Source organism: Corylus avellana, chromosome ca8, assembly GCF_901000735.1.
Source record: "Corylus avellana chromosome ca8, CavTom2PMs-1.0".
NCBI lineage: Eukaryota > Viridiplantae > Streptophyta > Magnoliopsida > Fagales > Betulaceae > Corylus > Corylus avellana.
In genome coordinates this window covers 4,041,961-4,054,167 of record NC_081548.1, presented here as the reverse complement: position 1 = coordinate 4,054,167, position 12,207 = coordinate 4,041,961, and the positions used below count along the sequence as shown (strand labels likewise).

Below are 12,207 nucleotides of genomic sequence, written 5' to 3'. Positions count from 1 at the left end.
AACCTCTATTTTTATTTTATAGTTAACTTTTGATCATGCTACCACGCAATGTCCTATTAACTATGAGCAAATGTACCCTATAGCCAAGCCCTCCAAGCTATAAGGTGGTCCTTTCCCAAAACCAAAGTTGCCTTTATTCATTGTCATTTCTTGTAAGGTAGAGAGATATGGACCTCTTCTTATGTTAAATTGCACTGTTGAAAGCTAAGTTTATAGCACAAATATTGTAATTAATGGCCTTTTAATAAGACTTGAAAATGTTAGAAAAAAAAAAAAAAAAAACTAATTTTGTTCTTCACAACATTACCCTCGTTCCTCGTGCCAGCGTCCCAATTTATTTTAATCACGTGGATCTTTCTAACGTATGCAATTTGTATGAAAATGAGTGAAGTACCTTAAAAATCAAATTATAGATTAAACATAAACCACCGTGTGATGACAGGCCGGACAGCAAGTTCTAAGAAATCATACGTAATATATTTAACCAGAAAATAGATTATGCTCCTGCGAAAGTATCTACTCGTTACGGAATCTTAGGTGTCAAAGTGTGGATTTCATATAGTAAAAAAAAAGAAAGTACGTCACTTGTGCAACCTATATTTGTACAACCTGTATTTGTATTTAATAATTATGGGAAAGTCCACATACCCTCCCCTCCCCTCAAACTACCACCCAATTGACAATGTTCCCCCCAATGACGAAATTACCTTTAGTAAAACAAAAACATAAATACTAAAACTTCAAGAAAAAACCTAAAACGAACAAACAAACAAAAAAAAATCCAAACGGTGGCCAGGTTTTTTTTTTTTTTTTTAAATTTTGAAAATTTTCTTTTCTTTTTTTAAATAAAAATTTACGCCTAAAAAAAAAAAGAATTTTCGTTTTTAAAACTAAATAATTTTTTTTAATAAAAATTTCAGTTAAAAAAAAATAAAAAGATTAAAAATTTTCGTTACAAAAAAAATTGTTTTTTCAAAAAAATATTATTTTTAATTAAAACTTTTCGTTTTTAATTTTTTTTTTTTTTAATTTATAAGGGTATTTTTGTCTTATTGAGAAATCTATATGGACATTTTTGTCTTATTGCGAGTCTTGGGGGGAAATTGACAATGTTTTTGTAGTTTGGGGGAGGGGGGGAACATTGTCACAATTGAAAGTTTGGAGGACATTGTCAATTGGGTGGTAGTTTGAGGGAGATATGTGGACTTTACCCTAATAATTATAGAGCTCAAATTTATTAACATTATTGAGCTCAAATTTATTAATTATAGTTTGAATTAAAAACATGGCACAAGTGCAATTTGTATTTTTATTTAATAACTATCTTTTGATCATGATACCACGCAATGTCGTATTAACAACGGGCGGAACTACCCGATAACCAAGCCCCCAAGCCATAAGGTGGTCCTTGCCCAACACCAAAGTTGCCTTTATTCATTGTCATTTCTTGTTAAGTAGAGAGATATGATGAGACTTCTTCCTATGTTAAATTGCATTATTGGAAGCTAAGCTTATAACACCAATATTGTAATTAATGGCGTTTTAATAAGACTTGGAAAATGTTAGAAATACAAAAAAAAAATTATTATGTTCTTTACAACACGTTCCTCATTCCTCATGCAAGCCACCCAATTTATTTTAATCGCATAAATCTTTTTAGCATATGCAATTTGTATGAAAATGAATGAAGTACCTTAAAACTCAAATTATGGATTAAACTTAAACCACCGTGTGATGACACGTCAAACGAGGAGTTCTAAGAAATAATAAGAAAGTATGTCATTTTTGCAACCTATATTTGTATAAAGAGCAAAAAATTATTAAATCCAAACCCAGATGGTAGAGTTCTGCAACTTTCTGATTCAACCTGGCCACATCTGCTTCAGCAAGAGCAAATAGAACACCCTAATCGGCTATATAAAACAAAGACCCACCATAAGGGTGCGTTTGGGAGTGCGTTTTAAAAAAAATAATCTGCGATTTTAAACCAAATCGCAATTTTAGGGTGTTTGGGATTGCGATTTTAAAAACGCAAATTTTAAAATCGCAAAAAAATCTGCGATTTCCATAAGCTGATTAGAGGGTGCTTATTTGAAAAAGTACGAATTTAAAACAAAATCACGATTTCTATTAAAAAGATATTTGGCGCAATAGTTACCTTTTTTAAAACAGGAATGAAAAAAATACTAAGAATACCCACCTAAAATATATTAAAATTTTTTTTTTTTCTTCATCCTCTCTGTCTTGTTCATCCTTATTGGTAATTTGGTCATGAAACCGCAATTATATGCTAATGTTATCCAAACACTCAATTGATAAAAAAGTACTTTTTAGTATGTTTTACCAAACGCCTGTGCGATTTTAAAAAGTAGCGATTTTAAAAACGCAATTTTTAAAAACGCAATTTTTAAAATCGCACTTATTAAAATCGCACTCCCAAACGGGCCCTAAATCAACCAAAAATTATTCAATATATACCAATTTAACCAATGGGTATCCCAAAAAGGAAGCTGTATTCTCATGGGTAGCATTCAAAACCGAATTTGGAGCAACCCAAATACTATGGAGAGATTTTCTCGGTTTACAGCCTGAGCTCTGAAATTTTTTAGGGATTTTAGCTAAATCATTAAGTGGGTATAATCGAAAATCATCCATACATACTATGTTACTAACCCATAAATTTCCCTCAACAATTAGTCAATATAACTGAGATCGATCGATTAAATCAATAACATAATCAACATATTAACGCATATGTATACCTGAGGAGAGGAGATCGAAGGAGATGCAGAGGGTATGGCAACCGGAGTACTGCCGGAGGGAGATAGAGTGACGGCCGGAGGTAATTTTGGCGGAGAGAGCACGACTGGGACACCGGGCGACAGAGGAGAGAGTAAGTAAGAGAGAAAACGACGGAGAGCTACTGGGAGGAAAAGAAAAGAAGAAAGAAGAAAGAAAAAGTGCGGCTGGGAGGAAGAAAAAAGAGAGAGGAAGAAAGAAAAAGAGGGACTGGCGCGTACACGTGCTTCTAATGCCCATTTAGTAACGTGTCAACTTTAATACGTTACTAAAGTTCTCGATTTTTTTTAAAAATTTATTTTATTTTTTTTTAAGTTTTCGGTTTGGTAATTACCATTTAGTAACGTGTCAACTTTGACACGTTACTAAAGTTTTCAAATTTTATTTATTTATTTTTTAAATTTCTATTTAGTAATGTGTCAACTTTGACACGTTACTAAAATTTTCGAATTTTTTTTTTTTTTTTTAAGTTTTCGATTTAGTAACGTGTCAAATTTGATACGTTACCATTTTAGTAACATGTCAACTTGACACGTTCCTAAAGTTTTCGAATTTTTTTTTTTAATTTTTTTTTATTAAGTTTTCGATTTAGTAACGTGTCACAAATTGACACGTTACTAAATGGTAACGTGGCAAAAAGTAATAAATAGTAGACACGTTACAAATTGTGTAGTTTTTTGTAGTGATTTGGTCTTTGTAGTGATTTGGTCTTATATATATATATATTAAAAAAGCAGTTGATGGTTAGCGGTTTAATTTCAAAAACCCTGTTAACCGCTTTTAAGAGCGGTTAGCAGTTAACGGTTAGTGGTTTCAAAGCGATTAATAAAAAAGGCATGAACACCCTATTACAATGTGACAGACATATTCCATGTATCTAATCAACAAGAAAACAACACATGAAATAAAACAATTAATGTTTTAAAGACTACATTCAAAAGTGGTTAGTGGTTAGCGGTTAGCAGTTAACAGTTAGTAATTACAAAGCGATTAATAAAAAATGCATGAACACCCTATTACAATGTGACAGACATATTCCATGTATCTAATCAACAAGAAAACAACACATGAAATAAAACAATTAATGTTTTAAAGACTACATTCACCGCCATAACGTACATTGTACCTGCACTCAAAGATATTTGTAAGTAGCGTACTGAAAGTTTTGCACAATAAAATGAGCTTTAGTGTAATGTATAATTACTCTAAAAGAGAACACAAGTGGCCGACTCAAAAGATCTCACTAAAAGACAAAATGTGGACATCAAATAATTAAACACACCCATACTTTGTATGCAAAACTTGTCGGAGAGCATGGTGGACTATACTTAATTTGCACATTCTGCATATAGTATAAAATTTGTAAACAAAATTTGTACGAACGTTATGCGACGTGAGATGAACACCATAATACAAAGAAATATTTCTTTCATGAATTAAATGAGGGGAGTTTTCCACAAACAATGTTAAACTGGTGGCACGAAAACGTAATATAAAGAAAATGTATATATGACGTTATGAACAATGGAACAATTAAGAGCAAGTGCAATTTATGTACTACGAATTCATTAGTTTCCAACATATAATGATCACTCAACGAAAATTCAAGAAAGTTATAATTCAGGCTCCTTCTGATATCACATGTAAAATAAATCTACATATATAATATTCAATAAATTCTTAAATCTTAAATATCATGATTCTCACAGTAAATTGATAAAAATAACATACGAGAATCCATGCATAGTAACAAAACCCTCTTTAAATCTTGTAAACATGTACCACAAAACAGTATGACCTTCTTAATTAAGATATACAAATTAAGCTACTGAAAATTACGTATGTTTATAAGGTAGAGAGAGGACCTGTTTCTTTTTTGTCAAATTAGGCGTTTAAAAAAAAAAAAAAAAAAAAACCACTTCTCTTAACTAATTAACAAACAATTTATTAAGGATTAAGATTCCATATAATATAACCTTATAACATTAAGATGGGACACTAAAACTTGCCTAGCTAGCCGATAAGTATAAAAATCTGCCTAATTCTTTTCCATTTTCAAACCTCACCTAACTACCCCCATTTTCAATTATCAATTATTAAAAAATAGTAATTCATATTCTTCGTGTAAGATCAGGAGACTTGTACGTTTTGGCACTTGTCAGACAGAGCAGTGTTCGATCGATCTAAGCCAAAACGGTGCGGAGGGACCAGGAGGACATGTGTCGTAATAGAGCCTAAAGTGGTCCTTTTTCCCCACAAATGAACATCTTCTTTTTATATTTATATATATGTCGTAATATTATATGCCTTTGTAGCACTGCAAAACATGTCTGAATCTGAAGTTACAATGAACTTGGAGCTGGAGACCTACCCTCCCATGTTCCGGCAGCAGAACAACCAGAGTTGTAGTCATCAGAAAGTCGACGAGCCGGTCGGAGAATCGGAGCTTACTATACCTGTCATAGATCTCCATTGCCTGAGCCATGATGAGCTTGGGGGGGCATGTAGAGATTGGGGACTTTTTCGTTTGGTGAACCATGGAGTTCCCTCGTCCCTTTTGAGGCAACTTCATGAGCATGCCAAAGAGCTTTTCTCTCTTTCATTTGAATGCAAAAAGGAGATATTTTGTAGCCCTTTGTCGTACCTTTGGGGCACCACTGCTATTTCCCCTTCAGGCGCAGCCCTATTGACAGGCCCCCAAAATATCCATTGGGTTGAAGGGTTCCATTTTCCTCTTGGTCAACTCTCCCAATTGCAACCTCAACATCCTACGCTTGCTTCCTTCAGGTACGTACAACACTTTAATTTCTTTCCCCTAATTTGTCTCCTTTCCTTTTTTCTATTGTGGGAAGATATTATATATTGTGACAATTTTTGGAAGAGTCCCCTACTGATTGGACTGTCTAGGTTTTATGCGCAGTATAAAAAGATTACATAAAATCCTATTAGATATATATAAAAATCCTTTTAAGTATAATTTGATTATTATTTTCATGTTTTGATGCAATATATAGTTAGAATAAGATTAATGTATTTATAAAAACATCATTAACAGCACAAGACTGCTGTTAATGATGTTTTGATTTTCAAATGTGGAAAAATGATCATACTCATTGTCATGAAAAACAAAAAGCTGAGAGATATGATTTTATATGTAATATGTATATGCTTGACCATCACAAGACTGCTAGCGGAAGAATATGGAAAGCACATGGGTAGACTTGGTAGAACCATATTTAAAACAATGGTGATGGAGCTCAATCTGGATCCGGGAGAATCCGAGACCCATCTGGATGAATGTACAGGATTTCTACGTGTTTACCGCTATCCATTACGCTCAATGGCTAACTCTGCATGGGGGATAGAGGTGCACACAGACAGCTCGCTGTTGACCATATTGAACCAGTACGAAGTTGCTGGCCTTGAAGTCCTCAAAGACAACCAATGGCTCCAAGTTGAACCTATTTCCGACACGTTAATTGTCAACCTCGGAGATATGATGCAGGTGCTTTATTAATTACCATGCATTAACGCCTTAAAAATTCTATTTAGTAAACTGTTATACGATTATTACGAGACAGTGAAATTCGGTCTTTGAATCAACAAAAACTTTCCACTACCACGTCATCCCGATTGTATAATAGTCGTTGAACAAGTTACGTTTGTTCAGTTAATTGATTTTTTAAGAAATGCTTATTTACACTAGTTGATTTGGCATGTTTCATCCACTATTAGTGTTTTTCTTTTCTTTTTTTAATTAAGGGGGATAGAATATGCCAACTTAGCAGAGATGTACACGAAATGGACGTCATAATACAAAGAAGCATTTCTCAAATTGTTTTTTAGTGTTTGATGACTCTATGGTATTTGTAGGCAATAAGCAACGACAAGTACAAGAGTGTGAAACACAGAGTTAGGTTAAACAAAGATAGGGAGAGGATCTCTATTGGCTACTTTGTGTTCCCAAAAGAAGATAGTGTGATTCGGAGCTCCAAGTACAAGCCGTTTACTCATGGTGATTTCCGAGCACAAGTACAACAAGACATCAAGACCCTTGGGTTTAAGGTTGGACTTGAAAAGTTCAAGCTTACCCAGGCCTCTTCACCATAATGGGGTTCTGGTATGTTTTAATTTATCTTGTTTTTTGGGGTTTTTTTTTTTCTTTTTCGTAATACTATTTAATTAGTAGATTGATATTCTATCTACTATCATACTTGGATCAGCACTTGTAAAAGAAAATAAAATTAAGGATTGATGATATTCATGTCATGTCATCCTAGTTATATATATATGGCAGTTGTATAACAGTTTGCGAAATAGCATTACTCTTTCAGTTGTAACGGAATTAGTGTGTGTACTTTTATCTTGGATTTGCTTATAATGAGATAATTAAGTTAAAGAATTATTAGAGGTGTGTAGATTATTGGATCTTTTATAATCTTTTTATTATCATTCATTGAACTTAATTTTGCAAGAAATTAAGAGTCAAAAGTTTATAGTCTGAGTTTTTGTAATTTCACTTCACTTGCATAAGTGAAAAATTTAGAGAGAGAAAAAAAAACATCAACCTTAATTCATACGTTACTTATCTTGTAAACCTCAAAAATTTACATTATGTAAAATCATAAAAACAGAAAAACTAAACACAAATTATGAAGTTCAAAAGTCATGATATTAAAAAGTTTATTTTTCAGGCTTTTCAACACAATATTAATTTCCTCTGCCAAGCAAACACAATCCTCCATGTAGACCGATCGGTCTACATCGAGGATTTTAAATGATATATATATATATATATATATACTATTAAATTTATAAAATTTAACCAAGATTATAAAATGAATCATCTTTTTCAAGTGAAATTGACAAGATCGTAACCCAACAGGCAAATATTGCTTTTACAACTCTTATTGTCCTCTTCATCAATAAAACATAATCTGGACTATAAAATGAATCAGATCGACTCGTAACCCGACAGGCAAATATTGCTTTTGCAACTTTTATTTTCCTCTTCATAAAAGCTCATCATTATGCACCTAAAAATATGAGTGCCTTACCATAGCACATTTCAACGTGCCAAGGTCACCGAAAACATGCTTCAAAAGAAAGAAAAAGTCTCCAAAAAACAATCTTAATTTAAAAACTTCTAATGCTTTACTAAAAATTGTTGGAGGCCACAAAATATATTTAAAAAAACACATTTTGCTTTGTAAGATCCGTGTGTTCTTTATATGGATTCAATGTATAATGACTTGCAAAAATATTTTAATTAGAAAAATTGATTCCATGTAGATATAATATCATATTAAACAAATTAGTTGTATTTGTCGCTATCATTTTTTATGTTTTTGGTAGATATATTAATGCAAATAAGACCAAGTCTTGATAGACCCATAATTCATTTAACTATACTTTTTGGTTATGATATCTTTATGATATACAATATTATTTTTTCCAAATGTCTTTAAGTCGACAGAAAGCAGAAAATAATTGCAAGTTAGGAGTTGAAAGTTTCCAAATGTCGGTGGCCTGTCCATTTTCGATTGTTAGGAAAATGAAACCCGGAAATTAATTAATTAGATATTGAATCAACAAGAAAAGAAACAGTCATCGGCGTAGTGCGTGGTGGCCTGTCCATTTCAATCAAAAGGGTTGGAATTCAATGGTATTAATTATTTTATAGTGCATGGTGTCGCCCTCACATGGTCTAGAATATATATATATATATATATATATATATATATATATATATGTCACATGGCGTTCGTGGCACGTACAGTTGACACACGATGTGACAATATAAAGTTACGTGGCTTTCATTTATTGGTCTAAAGTGACACAACGTTAACTAATTGGACAATAAGTAGACAATGGTCATGCCACTCATAAACTCTTGTGTAATGGGTACTTTTCTATATGATTCATATGTTGATTGACTAGCTTACCCTTTTTCTTTTTCTTTTTTTATTGGGCTTTCGCAAATTCAATGAGGGACATATTTCCCCAATATCTCAGACGAGGGGTGGTAACTTGATAATGAATCGATGAAATCTCAAAACCTAATGTTCAAATGTCTTAACCCCGAATTGAAATAGAATCCAGTGTGTTAAGAAACCACGATGTGAAAACTTTCGGCATAGAAAAAGATAATCTCCTTTGTACTAGCATGGATAAATACTAGTACTTCTAATCCAATGCAAGGAAATTAGAAAACAAAGATGCATTGGACAAGAATTTGGGTGAACCAATAAGACCTTTAATATTACACATGCTCAGTAGTGGATGCAAAGGCCCCCCCCCCCAAATTTTTTTAAAAAACATTTTTTATGGTAATTTTTTTAGTTTTTTTTTATCTTAACCCATACTCTTCCTCTCCCGCCTCTCCTAATACGAATTTCTATATCCGCCACTAGTTAACATACTCATATAAAATACTACTGATTTATATTGAAATAATATGACTGTTACAAAAAGACAATCTCCCTTTAATCGTTTTAAGTTGTGACTGATGCCGCTGGAGTCCAAACACAAACCCATTGGACTCAAATTCTACCAATCTATTCCTTTATTCTTTTTTTATTATTTGATAATGTTTAGTGGACTGAATGGTGGGCTGGGGTGCTAGTTTCCAACCTTGGACCCTTTTTAAAAAAATAAATAAGAAATAGATGGCAGCCCAAATTTCCCAACCCCCCTCCCCCAGTTGGTGCCAAAGGTGCCAAGGAATATCCATAAAAAGGTACCAATAGTGTAAAATGAGACAAGGGAGATGATGGTTGTGGGAGAGACAAAAAAGAAAGACCCACATCAAAAGCAGACAATTAAAACAAACCTTTTTATGGGGGTAGACAAACAAGATTACAAGGTTGTGGGAGCCCCATGTACCTTATGATATACAAAGGTAGGTGGCTTTACCACAATTTTCGTGTGAAAATGGTAAAAACCCAGTTCCCTGCAGTGGACAATTTTATGTGTTTGTTAACTTTAAACAAACACAACAGCTTTTCCAGGATCATTTCTTAATGTAAAGCAAGGAACCACCGACATCCTTAACAAAAACTATTTACCATAATCCAGTTGTTCCACGACGCGCGCATTGGAGCACCAAATAAATTACCTCAAATTATATCATTGTTGATCATGGACAAAGTTCTGTCTAAACTAGGTTGAATTTTTTATTATTATTATTATTATTATTATTATTAAATTAACATCAATCCTTTTAACTTTACAGATAGACGTAAATTTAATATATTATATTCCATTAATTTTTTTAACTTAATTTAGGTTTTATTTGTTAAATTACCACTTATTTCAAAAAGTTAAGCTGAAAGGAATGAGTAAATTTAAGGGTGCATTTGGGATTGCGATTTTGCATAAATAATCTGTATTTTTAAAAGATATTACAAAACGTAAGGCGTTTGGCATTGCGATTTAAAAAGCACTTAATTTAAAATATGAAAAAAATCTGCGACTTCTATAAATATTCTAGAATGTGCTTATTTGAAAAGCACGAATTTAAACTAAAATCACCATTTCGAATAACAAATATTTGATAAAAAAAAATATTTTTTAACATGTTTTACCAAACGCCTTTATGATTTTAAAAAGTATCGATTTCAAAAACACAATTTTCAAAATTACACTTATTGAAATCGCAATCTCAAACGGACCCTAATCAATACTTTTAATACCATTTGTTTTAGCGTAAATTTTTTTTTTTTTTTTAATTGAGTGTCTAGTGCTGTGTAAACATAAAAGTATTTTTAGTTGACCAAAAAAGGTTAAACTTTGGGAAAATTACAGTTTACCCCCCAAAGTTGTCAGCGATTTGCAATTCCGCCTCCAAAGTTTCAATTTTTGCAATCCACCCCCCTAAAGTTTCAATTTTTTTCAATTCAGGCATTCCGTCAGTCAAAGCCGTTTTGACTGACGGAACAGTGATCACGTGCAAGTCACGTGATCACTGTTGGTTGTTTTTTTCCCAAAATGCCCCCATCCCTACCCCCATCCCAAAAAAAAAACTATAATCTCTTCGGGCCATCTCCCCCACCAAAACAATGTCTTGGCCTTCATTTTTCCCCATCACTGCGTGGAGCAACACTTGTACGTATACCGACTGACTATATGTTCGCAGGATTTTGTTCATGCGAGGGGAAAGAAGACTTTCAAATATTGCAGGAAAAGGGAGATAGTTGTCAACCTAGCTTGCTCTTATATTTGAAACCTCAAATATCTTCAATCTTCCATGCATAAATTACGAGCTACGTACACCGAAATTAGCCATCACGATATTCCATTATCACACATACTCTTAAGATCGAACACTATCATTTTTCTGCAACAGCATATATTTATATATATATATATAGCGAGAGAGAGAGAGAAAGAGAGAGAGAGAGAGAGAACACAAGACACCGACACAATCAAACACAGTTACAGAAAGCTAGTATTTGACAAAAGGGTCAAAAGACACGGTTTCTTCAGATTGGAAGCAAGAATTCGGCAATGGAACCGGCGGTGACGTGTCCACTAAACAGTTATCAGCATAAAAGGGCTGCTGGGGAGGAAGAGGAAAAGAATTAGCAGGATCAGCGGCAGCAGCAGCAGCAAGGAAGGAAGATGAAGGGTCCTGATCATCCACAACGTTGATCATGGTTTGATGAAGCCATATCTGAGTCTTGAGGAACTTAACGTAGTGGATGGCCTCTTCCAACATGGACACCGTGTCCATCTTACTCCCGCCGGGAACCAAGCTCTGCAAGATCTTGAACCGGTCACTGATCCAGTGCCGCCTTTCCCTCGCCGCCACGCTTTGTGGGTCGGTCGAAAGCTTCACTCCTTTGCTTCTCTTCCCACTCTTCTTCTTCTCTTTGCGGAGAAGAGGAGGTAGGGATAGGGGCATTTTGGGAAAAAAAACAACCAACAGTGATCACGTGACTTGCACGTGATCACTGTTCCGTCAGTCAAAGCGGCTTTGACTGACGGAATGCCTGAATTGAAAAAAAATTGAAATTTTAGGGGGGTGGATTGCAAAAATTGAAACTTTGGAGGCGGAATTGCAAATCGCTGACAACTTTGGGGGGGTAAACTGTAATTTTCCCTTAAACTTTTATGATGCATAAATGGTTTATGTTTTTTTATCTGCTTACACCATTTTTCTCTGCTCTCTCACACTCCTGTGTAAGGAATTGTGAGAGGATCCACGAGCAGGCTTTATAAAGAGCCTCACACAATTGCATGTTCAGTCCGAGACTTGTTTAAACAAATAAATTTCGTAAGAGATCCTCTCATACTTGTCGGTCCAAATTACAAACAATATGACCAAAAAATTACACAACATCAACCCCACCTTTAAAGAGTATTTTGGTCCGCAGCAAGCAGCATGGAAAAGTATAGACTTTGGTA

The 12,207-nt window shown here is 33.8% G+C and overlaps 2 protein-coding genes across 2 annotated transcripts; one reads left to right on the top strand and one right to left on the bottom strand.

Moving 5' to 3' along the window:
* Window positions 1–5,099: 5,099 nt before the first annotated feature.
* Window positions 5,100–7,204, top strand: LOC132190067 (gibberellin 2-beta-dioxygenase 6-like). The gene is made up of 3 exons (XM_059604949.1): window positions 5,100–5,586; window positions 5,983–6,304; window positions 6,673–7,204. Exons 1-3 carry the CDS (start codon window positions 5,126–5,128, stop codon window positions 6,907–6,909), a joined length of 1,020 nt encoding a protein of 339 aa, XP_059460932.1. The 5' UTR covers window positions 5,100–5,125; the 3' UTR covers window positions 6,910–7,204.
* A 4,041-nt stretch (window positions 7,205–11,245) lies between these two features.
* LOC132189633 (transcription factor LAX PANICLE 1-like) lies at window positions 11,246–11,704 on the bottom strand. The gene has a single exon (XM_059604382.1). The coding sequence runs from the start codon at window positions 11,702–11,704 to the stop codon at window positions 11,246–11,248; it is 459 nt and encodes a 152-aa protein (XP_059460365.1).
* Between the last annotated feature and the right edge of the window lie 503 nt (window positions 11,705–12,207).

Bases quoted from the DNA above. Each gene is read 5' to 3' on its own strand.
- LOC132190067 (XM_059604949.1), top strand. From the start codon at position 5,126: ATGTCTGAATCTGAAGTTACAATGAACTTGGAGCTGGAGACCTACCCT. The intron at 5,587-5,982 runs GTACGTACAACA...GACCATCACAAG, and splicing joins CCTACGCTTGCTTCCTTCAG to ACTGCTAGCGGAAGAATATG. The intron at 6,305-6,672 runs GTGCTTTATTAA...TGGTATTTGTAG, and splicing joins ACCTCGGAGATATGATGCAG to GCAATAAGCAACGACAAGTA.
- LOC132189633 (XM_059604382.1), bottom strand. From the start codon at position 11,704: ATGCCCCTATCCCTACCTCCTCTTCTCCGCAAAGAGAAGAAGAAGAGT.